The 19,176-nt window shown below is 46.5% G+C and overlaps 1 protein-coding gene across 1 annotated transcript in view; it reads right to left on the bottom strand.

Annotated features, from left to right (window-relative positions):
* pik3r5 (phosphoinositide-3-kinase, regulatory subunit 5) overlaps positions 1 to 19,176 on the bottom strand; it is a 121,325-nt gene that overhangs the window by 29,504 nt on the left and 72,645 nt on the right. Inside the window, exons 6-8 of the mRNA XM_080208929.1 lie at positions 11,984 to 12,053; positions 7,285 to 7,459; positions 3,854 to 4,007 (exon numbers count right to left, since the gene is read on the bottom strand). Coding sequence (XP_080065055.1) covers positions 3,854 to 4,007; positions 7,285 to 7,459; positions 11,984 to 12,053 — 399 coding nt within the window. The remainder of the gene's footprint in view (positions 1 to 3,853; positions 4,008 to 7,284; positions 7,460 to 11,983; positions 12,054 to 19,176) is intronic.

Here is a 19,176-nt window from a genome sequence, read left to right as displayed (position 1 = left end):
TAGCTAAGAGTAGTGGGCGAGAAGAGGGTTGGGAGAGGTTTAAATGTCAACAAAGATTGACAAAGAAGTTGATAAAGAAGGGTAGGAGAAACTATGAAGCTGGGCTAGCGCTTAATATAAAAAAGGATAGCAAGAGTTTTTATAAATATATAGAAAGGAAGAGGCTGGCTAGGGTGAACGTTGGTCCCTTAGAGGATGAGAGGGGGGACTTAGTGGTAGGGGATGGGGATATGGCTGAGGTCTTGAATAACTTTTTTGTTTCTGTCTTCACGGAGGAAGACGTGAATAATTTGCCGGGTGTTAGCGATGGAAAGGTGGTAGGACTGGAGGGTCTCAATGACATTATTGTTACTAGAGAGGCGGTGCTCGACAGACTGGAGGGACTGATTGTGGACAAGTCCCCAGGACCGGATGGAATGCATCCGAGGGTTCTGAAAGAAATGGCGGAGGTGATAGTGGATGCCTTGGTGGTTATTTTCCAGATGTCGCTGGATTCCGGGGAAGTGCCGGAAAATTGGAAAGCGGCTAATGTTACGCCGTTGTTTAAGAAGGGTGGCAGGCAAAAGGCAGGGAATTATAGGCCAGTTAGTTTAATGTCTGTTGTAGGTAAAATGTTAGAATCCGTCATCAAGGAGGAAATAGCGAGGCATCTTGAGCGGAATTGCTTGATAGAGCAGACGCAGCACGGTTTCGTTAAGGGGAAGTTGTGTCTGACAAATTTATTGGAGTTCTATGAGGATGTGTCTAGGGCGGTGGATAGAGGAGAGCCGGTGGATGTGGTCTTGATTTTCAGAAGGCGTTTGACAAGGTACCTCACAAGAGGTTATTGCAGAAGGTAAGGGGGCATGGAGTTGGGGGTAGGGTGTTAGCGTGGATAGAGGATTGGTTGTCAAATAGGAGGCAGAGAGTGGGGGTTAATGGGTGCTATTCGGATTGGCGGTTGGTGACTAGTGGAGTGCCCCAGGGGTCGGTGCTGGGGCCTCAGCTTTTTACCATTTACATAGATGATCTGGAGGAGGGAACCGAGTGTATGGTGTCGAAATTTGCTGATGACACCAAGATTGGTGGAACAGCAAATTGCGCGGAGGGTGTGGAGAGTCTGCAGAAGGATCTAGATAGGCTGGGTGAATGGGCCAGGAAATGGCAAATGGAATTTAATGTTGGCAAGTGCGAGGTGGTCCACTTTGGTAGGAATAATGGTAGGAAGGACTATTACTTACATCGCGAAAAACTGCAGCACGCAACGGTGCAGAGGGACCTCGGGGTCCTTGTGCATGAGTCGCAAAAACCCAGCCTGCAGGTGCAGCAGGTGATCAGGAAGGCGAATGGGATGCTGGCCTTCATAGCGAGGGGGATTGAATATAAAAGTAGGGAGGTCTTGCTGCGGCTGTATAGGGCATTGGCGAGGCCGCAGCTGGAGTACTGTGTGCAGTTTTGGTCGCCGTACTTACGCAAGGATATTTTGGCCTTGGAGGGAGTGCAGAGGAGATTTACTAGGCTGATCCCGGAGTTGAGGGGGTTGAGCTATGAGGAGAGGCTGAATAAACTAGGCTTGTACTCGTTAGAGTTTAGAAGAATGAGGGGAGATCTCATTGAGACGTATAAAATGATGAATGGGATGGATAGGATAGAGGTGGAGAGGCTCTTCCCGCTCAGAAAGGACAGTAGGACTAGGGGGCACAGCCTCAAGATAAAGGGGGGCGTGGTTTAGAACGGAGTTGAGGAGGAACTTCTTCACTCAAAGGGTGGTGAATCTCTGGAATTCTCTGCCCGTTGAGGTTGCCTCACTAAATATTTTTAAGACGCGGGTTGATGGGTTTTTGATAAGCGAGGGGATTAAGGGTTATGGGGAGAGGGCGGGAGTGTGGAACTGAGCCACGACAGATCAGCCATGATCTTATTGAATGGCGGGGCAGGCTCGAAGGGCTAGATGGCCTACTCCTGCTCCTATTTCTTACATTCTTATGTTCTTATGTCGCTTTTTTCAGCAATATTCAGCCTGTGTACAGCCAAATGACAATCTTGTTATTATTTATGTGGCATGTAAAATTTCACCAGAAAATCAATAGTGACGCTGAACAGATGATGTAAGAAAGATTAACAAGAATACACTTGTGTGAGATCACATCACAGGGTCAGTACAGAAACTGACTTGAGAAGAATACATGTGAATATAATTCAGAAATATTTCATAAATCCTGAAATGACCACAGCGGGTAAAATTGGTGACAAGCAGCCTGAAACTCTCAGGCGAAGAGCAGAAGAAGGAAGAAATACAAAGAAATGTACGAGAGGACATTCCCTGGTCAGTCCCTGATTTTGGTAGTTCATTAATAGTTCGAAAGTTTGCAGGTTTTATTCATTCTAAAAATTAAATCAGCTCAATAGTTCCATTTTAGTTTTTACTTGTTTCCGTTATCATTATTTAATCGGCACAGGCTGACTGAGTGCTCACACAAAGACGGAAAAGTCAAAGAAAATTACACCCTGTTCAAGAAAAAACACAGCAAATACTGCAAGCACAAGTCACATCCAACAACACCTGAAGGGAAAGGACAGTTTAATCTGTAAAGAGTGCCCCGATCTTAGAAACTGAAGACCCCCTCTCTCCCTCCCTCCATGGGCATTCAGACACACTCCCCTCTCTCCCTCCCTCCATGGACATTCAGACACACTCCCCTCTCTCCCTCCGTCCATGGGCATTCAGACACACTCCCCTCTCTCCCTCCCTCCATGGACATTCAGACACACTCCCCTCTCTCCCTCCCTCCATGGACATTCAGACACACTCCCCTCTCTCCCGTCCGCCATTGAAGGGATGTTTCTTCCCCTCCTTCCCAACAGAGATCACCATCATCAGGGCATTGGGGCCCTTCCGATGCGTCCCCCCTTCTTGCTCAACCCCTTCATGATGACTTCATGCTCCCTTTCATGACCATGCTTCATGACCTCATTCCTGCCCCCCTTAGGCCTAGCCCCTCGGCCTAGCCCCTCACCCAGGCACTGCCCCTGGCATCGCCACCTGGCAGCACTATCTGGCAGTGCCCACTCAGCACTGCCAGGATGCAGTTGGCACTGCCTAGTCATGTCCCTGACCACCTGAGGGCTTCAATGGCCTTTGAGCTTCCTGGCATAGTCATTCCTGGCCAGTGCAAAGCCTGCTTGTAGGACAGCACGGTGGCACAGTGGTTAGCACTTCTGCTTCACAGCGGCGCGGACCAGGCTTTGATCCCTGGCTTTGTGGAATTTGCACATTCTCCCCATGTCTGCGTGGGTTTCCTCCGAGTGCTCTGGTTTGCTCCCACAGTCCAAAGATGTGTGTGTTAGGTGGATTGGCCCTGGTAAATCAACCCTAGTGTCAGGGGGATTAGCAGGGTAAAGGTGTGGGATTGCAGGAATAGGACCTGGGTGGGATTGTGGTTGGTGCAGGTTTGATGGGCTGAATGGCCTTATTTTGCATGGTGGAGATTCTATGATCACATCTGGTTTCCGCCTAAGGAGACCAACAGTGATTCAAGCTGGGTTCCTGCTGCACCTGAGGGTCAGAGAATCCTGGGAGCAGGAAGAATCTGGCCTCAAATGGACTCGTCGTATTTAAACGCTTATTTAAATAAACTAATCTGACTCCTGCCCTCACTGGGCAAGAACCAGGTTACATCCATGCAGACTGTAACGAGGTTTTGCATCAGTGCTGAACGTGCTCGACCTCTCACCTGCGATTCTCCAACCTTGCGCCACCCCAACACAATCTGCGCCAGAGTGTGGCAACTGGGTGATTTTCACAATAACTTCATTGCAGTGTTAATGTAAGCTTACTTGTGACACTAATAAATAAACTTCAAACAAATAGTACCTGTTTTTGGGAGGATTCCAAATCTTTCCTTTATCTCCTCTAAATTGCTCACTAAATATTCTTTGGCTTTGACAGAATCCTTCATGGCTGCTGCAATCTCGATAACATCAGAACAGTTTGAGAAAATGTCCAAGAGTTGGTCTGCAGTTTTGGTCTAAACAAACACAGAACAGATTGATGTAGAATTCCTGTTCTTAAACAGTAATTTTAAGCATCAATAGAATTTACAACCATCTAATCTCATAACGGAATCAATTATCTGTCTGTTTGGGTGGCTGTGAGAGATCCAATGACACTCTTCAAAAAGAACCTTCTCCCGTTGTCTTGGCCAATGTTTATTCATCAACAAGTCAGATTAACTGGTCATTTGCTGCAGGGTTTTCCAAACCACTCGAGCCATCGAAACCCGAATGACCTCCCAGGAACATCAGGGAACGCCAGACATTCTCATTATGTTGACGTCCTTTTTTTATTGCCACAAAATTGGTGCAAACACAGAAATCAAATGTAAACAATTCTATTCTTGCTCTATTTATGCGTATATTACAAATTTGGAAGAGGCAAACAGTCACAAGTACAATCACCATCTATATGGCTCCTTCATATTAATCCCTGGAAGTAGTACCCACTTTAGGAAGAGAAAATAGAAAATGTTGTCTTCTGAAAAACATATTTAAGTCTTAGCCTTCATCATTTTTGTTGGGAGGAGTGATGCAGGAAAGCTGATTATCATATCGGAGGCATGCACCTCTCTTCCCCTCTCTCTCATACACACACTCACCCCTCTGTCCCCCCTCACACACATATACACAGTCACCCCTCTCTCCCCCTCTCACAGACACACTCACCCCTCTGTCCCCAACCCCCCTCACACACACACTCTCACCCCTCTGTCCCCCCTCTCTCTCACACACACACCCCTCTATCCCCCTCTCACACACACACTCACCCCTCTGTCCCCCCTCACACACATACACACTCACCCCTCTCTCCCCCTCTCACAGACACACTCACCCCTCTGTCCCCAACCCCCCTCACACACACACACACTCACCCCTCTGTCCCCCCTCTCTCTCACACACACACCCCTCTATCCCCCTCTCACACACACACTCACCCCTCTGTCCCCCCTCTCTCTCACACACACACCCCTCTATCCCCCTCTCACACACACACTCACCCCTCTGTCACCACCACCCCACACACCCCTTTATCCCCCTCTCACACACACATACACACTCACTCCTCTGTCCCCCCTCACACATGATGTGGAGATGGACTGGGGTAAATACAGTAAGAAGTCTCACAACACCAGGTTAAAGTCCAACAGGTTTATTTGCTAGTAAATGCCAGTAGCTTTCGGAGTGCTGCTCCTTTGTCAGTGAGTGGGGAGTTCTGATCACAAACAGGGCCTTTTAAGGCACACACAGTTTACAGAATATCATTAGAATGTGAGTTTTTACAGCTAATCAAATCTTAAAGGTGCAGACAATGTGAGTGGAGATAGCATTAAGCATAGGTCAAAGAGATGTGTATTGTCTCCAGACAGGACAGTAAGTGAGATGTTACAAGCCCAGGCAAGTTGTGAGGGTGACAGATAGTGTGACATGAACCCAAGATCCCGGTTGAGGCCGTCCTCATGTGGGGGGAACTTGGCTATCAGTTTCTGCTCAGTGGTTCTGCACTGTCGTGTGTCGTGAAGACCGCCTTGGACCCTCTCTCTCACACACACACACACACACACCCCTCTCTTTCCTCCCCACACACACAGCTCACCCCTCTCTCCCCCTCACACACACACACTCATCCCTCAGTCACTCCTCTCTCCCCCTCTCACACACAGTCACTCCTCTCTCCCCCCCTCACACACAGTCACTCCTCTCTCCCCCTCTCACACACAGTCACTCCTCTCTCCCCCTCTCACACACAGTCACTCCTCTCTCCCCCTCTCACACACAGTCACTCCTCTCTCCCCCTCTCACACACAGTCACTCCTCCCTCCCCCCTCACACACACAGTCACTCCTCTCTCTCCCCCTCACACATACACACACAACTCTCTCCCCCCCCTCACACCTCTCTTACACACACACACACACACACACACACACACACACACAAACACACACACAACCCTCTCTCCCCTTAGGAAGAGAAAATCTAAAATGTTCTCTTATGAAAAACATAATTAAGTCTTAGCTTTCATCATTTTTGTTGGGAGGAGTGATGCAGGAAAGCTGATTATCATATCGGAGACATGCACCCTCTCCCCCTCTCTCTCAAACACACACTCAGCCTTCTATCACCCCTCACACACACACTCATCGTTCTCTCCCCCTCAAACACACACTTCTCCCCCTCTCTCTCACACACACACTACCTTCCTCATACTCCCACACACATTCACTCCCCTCACATATTCACCCTTCTCTCAGAGGCACTCTACTCCTTCTTTCATACCCTCTCTCACACTCATTCACCCTCCTCCCTCACACAAAATCAGCCCTCTTCCTCTCGCTCGGAGTCCCGTTCTGGTCACCTGCTCCAAGGACCACTCTGGATGCCCCGCGCCCCTCCGCCCGAGTCTCATTCTGGACCAACCCTCCCACTGCTCCAGCGCCCACTCCATTTCCAATCCGAGGCCCTCTCTTTTCATCATTCCACTTTCCAATCTTGTCCAACTGCCTCTGATTGGACAAACAGCTCTGCAGTAGTTTTCAAATTTTACCAACGTGCCTGTCTGACCACGGGACCCCCCCGGGGAGACTGGAACAGACCCCCCCCCGGGGAGACTGGAACGGACCCCCCCCCCCCCCGGGGAGACTGGAACGGACCCCCCCCCCGGGGAGACTGGAACGGACCCCCCCGGGGACACTGGAACGGACCCCCCCGGGGACACTGGAACGGACCCCCCCGGGGAGACTGGAACGGACCCCCCCGGGGAGACTGGAACGGACCCCCCCGGGGAGACTGGAACGGACCCCCCCGGGGACACTGGAACGGACCCCCCCGGGGAGACTGGAACGGACCCCCCCGGGGACACTGGAACGGACCCCCCCGGGGACACTGGAACGGACCCCCCCGGGGACACTGGAACGGACCCCCCCGGGGAGACTGGAACGGACCCCCCCGGGGAGACTGGAACGGACCCCCCCGGGGACACTGGAACGGACCCCCCCGGGGACACTGGAACGGACCCCCCCGGGGACACTGGAACGGACCCCCCCGGGGACACTGGAACGGACCCCCCCGGGGACAGTGGAACGGACCCCCCCGGGGACAGTGGAACGGACCCCCCCCCGGGGACACTGGAACGGACCCCCCCCCCCCCCGGGGAGACTGGAACGGACCCCCCCGGGGAGACTGGAACGGACCCTCTTATTCCACGACCTTCATTAAACATTCACTAGTATTAACTAGAAGGTTCTTTACCTCAAGAGCACTTTGAATATCACTCAAACTGTACTTGGTACCAAAGACTGCCTGGTACATGTGCTTGACCAGGGTGATGTGAGAGGTTCCCAGAGACTGCTTGTTGTTGCTGATTCTCTCGGCAACTTCCACAAATTCACTGGATACCTCGGCAGAATTAAGTAAAAGTACCGTACTGGAACAGAGAGAGGGACAAAGATTAACACATGTAAGGCCATGGGTACAAATTTAACTGTTGCTACAACAAAGCACTTAAACAAATTCATAGATAGAATCATAGAATCCCTACAGCACAGAAAGAGGCCATTCGGCCCATTGAGTCTGCACCGAACACAACCCCATCCAGGCCCTACCCCCATATCCCTACATATTTACCCACTAATCCCTCTAACCTACGCATCTGAGGACACTAAGGCCAATTTTTGCATGGCCAATCAACTTAACCCGCACATCTTTGGACTGTGGGAGAAAACTGGAGCACCCGGAGGAAACCCATGCAGACACGGGGAGAATGTGCAAACTCCACACAGACAGTGACCCGAGCTGGGAATTGAAGCCAGGTTCCGGGAGCTGTGAAGCAGCAGCGCTAACCACTGTGCCGCCCCTTTACTTCATCCCCACTATTAAATTTTATTCCACCAGCAGTTTATTCACGGGGATCAATATATTAAAATCTGGCTCTCTGGAGACTGGCTGCCATCGTGGGTCAATATTCTGCCATTTTAACCACTGAAACACTGTCTGTGACCCAGTTTGGGTGGCTTTAAACATTTAATTCACTTGGGCAGTCTTCAACCAGGCGATCTCATATTGCTGTTGGGTAATCCTGAATTATCAAACTCAGGAGATGGAAAACAGTTCAAATCAGGACAAATGTCCAGAGTTGAATAAAAAATCTGGGGGGAATTAAACATAAATGTAGAAAATAGGAGCAGGCGGAGGCCATTCAGCCCAACAAGCCTGTTCCACTATTCATTATGATCATGGCTGATCATCCAACTCAATAGCCTGATCTTACCTTCCACCCCACATCCTTTAATCTCCTTTACCCAAAGAGCTTTATCTAACTGCTTCTCGAAAACATTCAATGTTTTGGCCTCAACTACATCCTGTGGTAGTGAGTTCCACAGGCTCACCACTCTCTGGGTGAAGAAATTGCTCCTCATCTCTGTCCTAAATCGTTTACCCCGTATCCTCAGACTGTGACCCCTGGTTCTAGACACTCCCCACCATTGGGAGATTAATGAGTGATGCAGGAGTCCAAAGATGTGCAGGTTAAGATGATTGGCCATGCTAAACTGACCCTAGTGTCAGGGGGATTAGCAAGGTAAATGTGTGGGGTTATGGGAATAGGGCCTGGGTGAAATTGTGGTCAGTACAGACTTGATGGGCTGAATGGGCTCCTTCTGTACTATAGGAATTCTATGAATCTATGAATTGATTGATGGGAAAATGCTCCATTTGTCAGCTCTGAAAGTCTCCTACTTAAAGAGCAGACAAAAATAAATACTTTTTCATAGAATAAAACTAAAATTGGAATAAAATATGCAATTATTTCTTAGAATCATAGAATCCTATAGTGCAGGATGAGGCCATTTGGCCCATCGAGTCTGCCCCCAACACAATCCACACAGGCCCTATCCTTGCAACCCCATGTATTTACCCTAGTTAGTCCCCATGGCACGAAGGGGGCAATTTAGCATGGCCAATCCACCCAAGCTGCACATCTTTGGACTGTGGGAGGAAACTGGAATACCTGGAGGAAACCCACACAGACATGGGGAGAATGTGCATACTCCATACAGACCCAAGTCACAGATCAAACCTGGGTCCGTGGAGCTGTGAGGCAGCAGTGCTAACCATTGTGCTACTGTGCCACCTAACTTGTCTTATCCCTCAGCTCTCTCACGCAATTGTATTAGAGATTTAGTAAGAAATGTACTTTCTTCTGACACAAATCAATACACTATTTGGTCAAAATAGGAACTAACACTTGAATTAAAACCGTACTGGATAATTGAGGCGGTTTTAAATTCCAGTGGAAAATATGAGTTGTTCAGTTAAAGCCTTACAACTTGCTTTCAGGCCATAATCAATTTCCTTTTGCTGATTTGCATGGAGGTGTAACTTACACAAGGACATCGCTTCCTGAACAAAAAGAAGAAACATGCAAAGAGCAAAAGACTGAGGGTGCTGGAAAGCTGAAATGGAAACAGAAAATACACAGCCAGCTTGGCAGCGTTGGTGAGAATGCGACAGAGTTAACGTTTCAGGTCTGTGATCTTGCACTAGAACACAGCGGGTCAAAGGGTCACAGACCTGGAACCATCAGTGCAATTTTCCTGTGTATCCCAGTCTGGCTCAAATGGCATCAGACGGCCACACTGTTTGGAAATCTGTCAGTGCTCTGCGACTTCTCCTGATTTAGCCAATCAGGAGTGGCCAGAGGGAGGACTCGCCATTCAACGAAGGCCAGCAGGCGGACTCTTGAAGTCAATGGGCCAATAAGGCTTCCTCGAGCTTGAGAGTATCAACAGGGGGTTGTAGTGGTGAGGGAGAGGGCATCTGGTTCCCTCATGCCCTTTCGGGAAGGAAATCTGCCATCCTTCCCCAGTCTGGCCTCTATGTGACTCCAGATCCCGTAGGGTTGACTCTAAACTGCCCTGCAAAATGCCTGGCAAACCTAACAGTTTAAGGGCAAATAGGGAAGGGTAATAAAACTGGCCCAGCCAATGATGCCCACATCATGAGAATGAATTTTAAAAATCTGAAAATGGAGATAATCTATCTCCAAAACTTAAGACTTAAAACAAATAAAGGCCTTTGCAGCCAGGCCACCATTGTGTATGTTGGGTGGAAGGGGTGGGGGGGTTGCAGAGAGATGGTCAGGTAGCCCATTGAAGTAATGATTGGCCTATTTCCTTCAATAGGCCACTCATTATTTCAATGGGTTACTTGCTGTTGCCACCCCCTCCTCACCGCTCCCCTCCACAGCCCTTCCCTCACCCTCATTCCCCTTTCTAGGTAAATGGCCCAGGGGCAGAAAGGAATGGGGAACCAGCATGCAGGTCAGTACCTTACTGCCTCAGGCTACACACCCAGCAGCCCAATAACACAGTTTCTCTCTGCACAGAAACTTGTCCAATACTTCCAGAACAAAAAAATACAGCTCATCACCAGTAGGTGGCAGGGTTGAGACAACAGTTTCCAATCATGTACATTACTGGCCCTGAAATTCTGCAAGAGCTTTATTACGCAGTCTCTCACTAAAACTATGGAGATTACCACCCCCCCTTGGTAATTTGTAAGGTCCAGAATTTCCATTCGCCTTTTAAAGTGCAGATGAGAGGCATGGGCAGATCCAAGGGCATTGAATCGCAAAGCAAATTCCAGCAGGGTTAGCAGTGAAGAACACTGCCAAACATAATGCGGCCAACAATATCACAACACAAAACATTCCAGGCCCATATTTATTCTTCAAACCGACATTTAATACCTCGATGGTTCAAACAAAATGAAAAAAAGTCAGGCTCATGTATCAGCGTCAGTGTCCCTTGAATAAAGTGTTTGCTTGCTTGGTGGTTTAGGCGATGTAGTGAGATCTCTCAGTGTCCTTGCCCTGTAATGCCAGGTGAACTAGTCAATTCATTCCCAGTCATCTCATTTCTGTCGTGGGACATTCCTGTCTACAACAGGTCTGCCAGCTTCATCTTTAAAGTTTATTTATTGGTGTTACATTAGGGTCGTGGAGGATCACAATGGGGTTTCACACCAATGCTGTACGTGCTAAAATTATTTATTTATCAGTGTCACAAGTTGGGCTTACATTGCAATGAAGTTACTGTGAAAATCCCCTAGTCACCACACTCCGGCACCTGTTCGGGTACACTGAGGGAGAATTTATCATGGCCAATGCACCTAACCAGCACCTCTTTCTGACTGAGAGAGGAAACTGGAGCACCCAGAGGAAAACCAAGCAGACACAGGGAGAACGTGCAGGCTCCGCACAGACAGTGACTGAAGCTGGGAATCGAACTCAGGTCCCTAATGCTGTGAAGCAGCAGTGCTGCCTGTAACAACAGTAGCTGCATTTCATTACAATGTATGTAATGTGCTGTGAGCCACCTTTGAGAGATGCTCTCTGGTACTAAACAAATTAAGGTTCCCATTTTTTCTAAATACATACAATACAAATGGGGAAAATGATTCATTTTCATGCAGATCCATTCATAAGGCAACATGTACTCGAACTCCAGGAACTTTTTTTGTATACTTTTAAAATGTGCAGGTTAGGTGGATTGGCCATAGTTAACCGCCCCTTAGTGTCCAAAGATGTGTGGGTTAGGAATTAACAGGATAAATGTAAGGGGTTGTAGGGATGGGGTGGAGGGGTTGCAGGGATGGGGTGGAGGGGTTGCAGGGATGGGGTGGAGGGGTTGCAGGGATGGGGTGGAGGGGTGGGCTTGGGTGGGATGCTCTGTCAGAGACTCAATGCACACTTGATGCACTGAATGGTCTCCTTCTGCACTGTCAGGATTCTATGATTCTACACAAACTAGATGGTTTGCTATAATATGCAAGAATAGAAATCTGCAGAATGTTGCATGATGTTGTGTTAGATAATGTATTATCAATAGCGATGACTATCATCTGAATTAATAGCAAAATAGGAACGTTCCTCAACTTATCTGATCCTTACATGGTTTTGTTTTGAAGATTTTTGGTTGTTAATCCTTGTTCTGCTCTCACCAACCTCTGAAACGAGATCCCTGCAAGGTGAAACAATTTGTTAATATGAGTTACATTTTTTGAGCTCAATTGATCCTTCAGACAACAACAATTGGCAATTGGAAAGATGATAACATTGGCCAGAATGTTATGTTGGTCAGGTGAGCTCATACCTGACCTGAAAGTGTGTGAAATTGCGGGAGAAGATGTCATCCTGACCCCGTCACACACTCACGCAATATTTTGGTCGACAGGTGCACGAGAGAGCTGGTCGACAATCAAGATGGCAATTGAGCCTGTTAGGGGGCCAACTGAACACAATTTTACATTGCCCATCTGCCTTTACAGCTGGTGAGTGGGCCAAATGGCCAAGCGGATTTTATGTTCTAGTTGCAACCTCCATCCAGAGAGAGAGATAAACTGAAATAATATTTTTTAAAAATGTCTGAAGAATGAGGTTTGAGATTGAATGTGCTTCCTAGATGGCTGTTTGCAATGATCTCCCATTGCAATTTATTTTGTCTTACAGGTCAGCAGCACCTGAGACAGCTCTGCAGTGGCTGTTCCATTGAGGGAGCAGATTCAGCACGGTAGCACAGTGGTTAACACTGCTGCTTCACAGCGCCAAGGACCTCGGTTCAATTCCCAACTTGTGTCACTGTGTGGAGTCTGCACATTCTCCTCGTGTCTTCATGGGTTTCCTCCGGGTGCTCCGGTTTCTTCCCACAGTCCAAAGACGTGCAGATTAAGTGGGATTGGTCATGCTAAAGTGCCCCTTAGTTCAGGTGGGGGGTTGGTAAATATGTAGAGTTACAAGGATAGGGTATGGCTGGGGTTCTTAATGGGTCTCAATGGCCTGAATGGCCTCCTTCTGCACTGTAGGGATCCAATGGAACTATGAAGAGATGTGTAGGTTAGGTGGAAGCCATGGTAAATGCACAAGGTTACAGGGATTGGGCGGGGGGGGGGGCGGGTAAGATACTCTTTTGCACAGTTGGTGCAGACCGATGGGCTGAATGACCTCCTTCTGCACTGCAGGGATTCTATGGATCAGAAGAAAGCTGGCACCCTCCCTTTCCTCAGCTCCCACCCTCTTCCTGCTCTCCCAGTAGCACTGAGCCTTTCCCAGGCTGCGATTCACACCGGCTGCCCATTAGTAGGCCACTGGCCAGCCGGAAATCGCTTTCTAGAGTTGACCACAACTTCAGAAAGTTCTGCACCCACTTTGAGAACAGTCTAAATTAAAACAGAGCAGACATATTCCTGAAGCAGCCGCACAGTTTTGAAATGGTCCTTTTGGATATAATTAAGCAGACGCATCTCAATCAATTAGAAACATGACAGTGCTTTGTACTGGCTTCAATGGTCATCCCATCAGGGACACATCAATTGATCGAATTGGGTTTCCTTTAAACGTGTGGCCAACGATGGATTCAATGGAAACAGCATCAAAGTGAGAGTTTCAGAAAGTGAGGCTGTGAAGCGGTTTCTATCGACTGACGGTTGAACAATCAATATGAAGACTTTAGTGAAACAGCTAAGCTGAGAAAAACCCCAGTAAGGTGGTGTCCTGCTTTTCAAAAACTCAAACCTCAAGTTTAACCAGTTTATTTTGAACCTGATGGTTTGTTCACACTCCCCGTGACAATGCCAGTTTTGCAGAGTCACAATTCTTGTACAGCTGCATCAATGTCTTGGTCTGTGATCTTTAATCAAATGTCATCATTTAAACAGGAAATAGTCAAAAGATCATGACTTGAAATTTCCATGATGTGGAGATGCTGGCGTTGGACTGGGGTGGGCACAGTAAAAAGTCTCACAACACCAGGTTAAAGTCAAGGACAAGAAGGATTTTTCAGTGAAGTATCTCCTCCGGCAGGTGACTTCCGGAAACCCAATCACAGCTGATCCTCCACTGAGGGAGTGCGGTATTACTGAGGGAGTGCGGTATTACTGAGGGAGTGCGGTATTACTGAAGGTGCTGTGTTATGGATGATCATCAAACTGATACGCCCCGCCATCTAACCTTTGAGGTAGATGTAATAGATCCTACAATGTTATTTCAAAGGAGGTCATCCAGCACCCTAGCTAATATTTATTATTTAATCAACAGCAATATTTTGTAATTAATAGAGGGTGGGATTCTCTGGCCACTCCAAGACAGGAAATCCTGACCCAATCACCCTTTACGCAGTCCACTGAATTTTGTGTCTCACCTGCTACGATTCCCACGGCAGGTTTATTTGGAATCACAAGCTTTCGGAGCACTGCTCCTTCCTCAGGTGAGTCAGGATCAGGCTCCTGTTTTGAGTCCTATTGTGCGATGACCATATCGACCTTAAAATTGGGGCTGCAGAAATTTAAACTGGTGGACATCACGGTGACAGTATTTTTGCGATTGGACTTTTGATTTGATAGCATCCCTACAGTCCAGAAGGAAGCCATTTAGCCCATCGAGTCTGCACCCACCACAACCCCACCCAGCGCCTTTTCCCGTAGCCCCACACATTTACTCTACTAATCCGCCCAATACTAAGGTCAATTTGGCGTGACCAATCCACTAACCCCATGTCTGAATTTCAAGCTATCAATTCTCAGTTGGATAAAAGTGCATGTCGGCAGGACTTTACTTCAGCTTTTTGGATTATATTCATCAATACATTTACAGAAATAAAATTACAGAAATAAAATTACAGAAGCAAAAACATCGGAAATAAAATCAACACAGGGTTAACATGGACAATCGCCAGAGTAATAGGAAATGAGAAATACTTTTAAATTGGCAAATGTATCTGAACAACCTCAAAGTCTCTAGTTTGGCCTCTGTTCTGGGAGGAATAACCCTTTCAATGTTGCTGGTACACATGGGGGGGAAGAGGGGGAAATTCTTAAGGGGCCTGATTATCCGCTCACGGATGGGAAAAAAAATCAGTTAGCACCATGCTGATGAGAAATCCACAGCAACGATATTCTGGCAGTTGCCTCAATTAGATCAGCGTGTGAGGTCCAACCTTCTGGGACAAGAGGTGCAATCCATAAGAGCTGCCACCCATTCAGACTGATGGACAGCTCTGTGTTCCCAACGGCGCCAGAACAGAGTACAGTGGCCACTGCTGGGACTGCAAGAAGTACTGAGGAAGAAGTGAAGATGGAGACTGGGCTTGGGGATTTTGATGGGCATGGCTGGAAGACCCCAACAAGTGGAGGGGAAGCTTTTAGAGTTGGGTACGGGTGGGGAAGGGGAAGCAACAATGGGAGGTACCATCTTGGGTGGATTGCCCCAATGGAAAGAGTATCCCTCAAAGTAGACCCTGCACCCCCCCATCCCCTTCTTGTCCATCAACAGCCTGTGCAGTGAGAGCTATTCAATATGCCCTCATCTTTCCCTGCAGGCAGAATAATTGCATCAGAAGCAGAATGAGGCCATCATACAACAGTTAATTATCCACTTAAGGACCTCAATAAGGGAGGGCGGGCTGCCTGATGATTTATCCAGCCCGTGTGTGAGAGAGACAGGTCAGGGGTGTTCAGGAAGGTGGCGGGATGGTAACTAGCTTTATTTCATGTCCTCCGCCCCACCCCCTCACCTTCAAATGTCAACCCATTGGTTTCTCCGAATCGGGATTGTACTGTTGTTTAATATAAAAGACAGTCAACTCCTTAATCACATGTAAATTAGGATTTGTGAATAACCTTACAAGGCCATCAACCCTGGGGTTCCTCATTGTCTACAAGTGCTGATCAGAGATTTTCCAATTTTAAGCATTATCAACTTCACTCATTCGATCAATCTCAAAATAAAACATTACAAGGAACTGGTCTTTTTTTAAGCTTTATCTTTTATTCTATAAACAGAAGACATGGAATGCACATTTTCATAAGGATTCCAAACGAATATAATTGTTTTATAAGTACGAAGTCCAATGGGTTTATTTGAAGATTAGCTAAACCGAATATACAATTGATGTAAATAAAATCTAATCCCAGTCTATAGAATCATAGAACAGATTCATAGAATCTTATAACACAGAAGGAAGCCATTTACCTGCCATGTCTGCACTGACTCCTGAAAGAGCCACCCAGCTAGTCCCATCCTTCTACTTTATCGCTAAATTCATCACTTTCAAATACATATCCGGCTCTCTTCTGAAACCTCCAATGGAATCTGCCTCTACCACTCTCCTAGGCAGCGCATTCCAAACCCCAACAACTGAGTAAAGAAATTTCTCACCTCACTCCTGGCTTTCTTACTGACCACCTTGAAATTGTGGTCCCTAGTCACTGACAGACCAACCAGTAGAAGCAGAATATCCTTCTTTATCCTGTTAAACTTGTTCATAAATCTGAACACCTCAATAAGGTCACCTCTTAATCTCTGCTCCAAAGGAAATAATCCCAATTTCTCCAATCTTTCCTTGGATCTAAAATTCCTTATTCCTAGTATCATTCTAATGAATCTCCTTTGCACTGTCTCTCTCTGGGGCTTTAACATCCTTCCTTAAATAAGGTGTCCAGAACAGGACGCAATATTCCAAATGTGTTTTGACCAATGATTTGTAGAGGATAAAGCATCACTTCCTTGCTTTTATACTCTTTGCCTCTATTTATGAATCCAGTGATTCCATCAGCCTTCTTAACTTGCCTGGCTATGCTCAGGGAATTATGTACTTGAACCCTGTGGTCCCTCTGCTGCTGATTCCCCTCAAAGTTGTACCACTGAGTCTGTATTGTCTCCCCATATTTCTTCTATCAACTTGCATTACATCACATTTCACTGCAAGGTGTCTGTCCATTTGGCCAACCTGTCAATGTCCCTCTAAAGTTGTTCAGCATCATCCTGTTCTCACCAGCTTAGTATAATCTGCAAAATTTAGAGATTTTGCCCTCAACACCTATTTCTAACTTATTTATATAACTCAGAAAAAGCAGGGATTCCAATAGTGTTCCCTGGGGAACACTACTTTCAACTTGTCTCCAGTCTGAGAAATGCCCATTTATACCTACCCACTGTTTCCTATCTCCGAGTCAACTTCTAATCCATATTGCCAAGGACCATCAGTCTCAAACATTTCTAATTTGGTAACCAATCTGGCATGTGGCACTGTAACAAATGCTTTCTGAAAGTCCAAATATACAACATCCACAGCACTACCCTCAGCCACGGCTTGTGTCAACTTGTCAAGGAACTCAATTAAATTTATCAGACATGATGCCCTTGACAAAGCCACGTTGGCTGTCCAGTCCCTAAGTGGATATTTATGTTATCCTGGTATAATGGCCTCCACCAGTTTTCTCACTATTGATGTCAAGCTGATAGATCTGTAGAGTCCTAAGTTATCCTTTGCATCTTTTCTTAAGCGACAGTGTCACATTTACAATCCTCCAGTCCCCCAGGACTAATCCTTTGTTCAGAGAGGCCTGGAAATTTTCTGTCAATGGCTCCGCAACTTGATCCCTTAGCCTTCTCAGCAAGCTAGGATGCATCCCATCTGGGCCTGGCAACCTCTCTACCTGGAGTGCTGCCAGCCTTTTTAGCACCTCTTCTTTATCTATCACGATACTGCTCAGCTGCACAACATCCACGTTTTCAACTGGGCCATGTCACCATTTTCTAATTTGGTAAAGACAGAAGCAAAGTACTAATTTAGTACCTTTGCCATACCCACCACTTCAGTGAGCAGTGTAACCCTATGGGCCCCTACTCTATCCTGCACTAATCTTTTATCGTTAATATGTTTGCAGAATATTTTACTATTTGTTTTAGTGCAGCCTGCCTTCCTTTCCTCATGCTTCCTCTTAGCTTTCCTTATTCCAGACTGAGTCTCTCTCCTGCATTTAAGTCCCTCTTCCTGATTTCTATTGGTATTATTACTCTGGCATGCATTGTATGCCTCTTTTTTCGCTTCCTTATTTTCTCAATAGTATCCTTTGACATCCAGGGTACTCTAGTTTTGAACGCCTTGTGTTTATTTATTTATTTATGAGCCAAAGCATCAGGTTAGTACGCAAGGAGAAGAAAGAGGTTAATAGGATGAACAGGCAGGGCCAGTCTAATGACCATCAGAGATTAGTAAGAAAGATCAAAATGTGTGAAAAGTGTGCAAGAAAATCCTGCAAGAGAAAGACAAACCAGTAGAACATATTCAAAAACCCTGCAGCTAAATGCACTCAATATTTGGAATAAGGTCAATGAGCTGTCGGCACAAATAGAGACGAATGGGTATGATTTGTTGGAGATTACTGAAGCATGGTTACAGGAGGACTGGGACTGGGGGGTTGAATTTCCAAGGGTACTCAGTATTCCGAAAGGATAGACAGGATGGAACAAGAGGTGGAGTTGCTTTATTGGTTAAAGATGACATCAAAGCTTTATTAAGAAATGACATTAGCACTAAGGGCCAACGTGTTGAATCAATCTGGGTGGAAATAAAAAACTGAGGGAAAAATATCTTGGTCGGAGTATTTTAGAGGCTCCTGAGCAATATTTCCAAAGTGGGGTATCGTATAAACCAAGAAATAATGAGGGCTTGTGAGAAGGGCACAATGGTAATCATGGGTGACTTTAACATATACATTGACTGGATCAATCAAATTGGCAAAGGTAGCCTTGACGATGATTTCATAGAGTATGAGGAATTGTTTCTTAGAGCAATATATTATGGAACCAACCAGGGGGCAGACTATATTACCTTTAGTATTAGGTAATGAATAGTCTTGTCGTTAAAGATCCTCTTGGAAAGAGTGATCATAACATGCTAGAATTTCAGATTCAGATTAAGTGAGTGAAGACAGAGTGACATACCAGAGTTCTAGCGTTGGACAGCAGTAATTATAAGGCCTAAAGAAAGCCTTGGTCCAAGTAAATAGGGTACAAATAATTGAGGGCAGGACAGTTGAGGAACAAGGGCAGATGTTCAGAGAGATATTGAATACCTCTTAACTGAAGTATATTCCTGAGAGGAAGAGAAATTATAAAAGGAAGAAAAACGTTTCATGGTTGGACAAGGAAGTCAAAGAGGACGTAAAGGCAAAAATCAGGATATATCAAACTGCAAAAGCTAGTGGTAAACTGGAGGATTTGGAGAACTTTAAGTTTCAGCAAAAGGCTACCAAAAATAGAATCGAAAGAGCCAAGCTGAACTATGAAAGGAAACTAGCAGAAAA

Source organism: Carcharhinus amblyrhynchos, chromosome 21 (assembly GCF_965287045.1).
Source record: "Carcharhinus amblyrhynchos chromosome 21, sCarAmb.v2.hapA, whole genome shotgun sequence".
Lineage (NCBI taxonomy): Eukaryota > Metazoa > Chordata > Chondrichthyes > Carcharhiniformes > Carcharhinidae > Carcharhinus > Carcharhinus amblyrhynchos.
The sequence above is the reverse complement of the archived record's forward strand: the minus strand, read 5'-3'. Positions and strand labels throughout refer to the sequence as shown.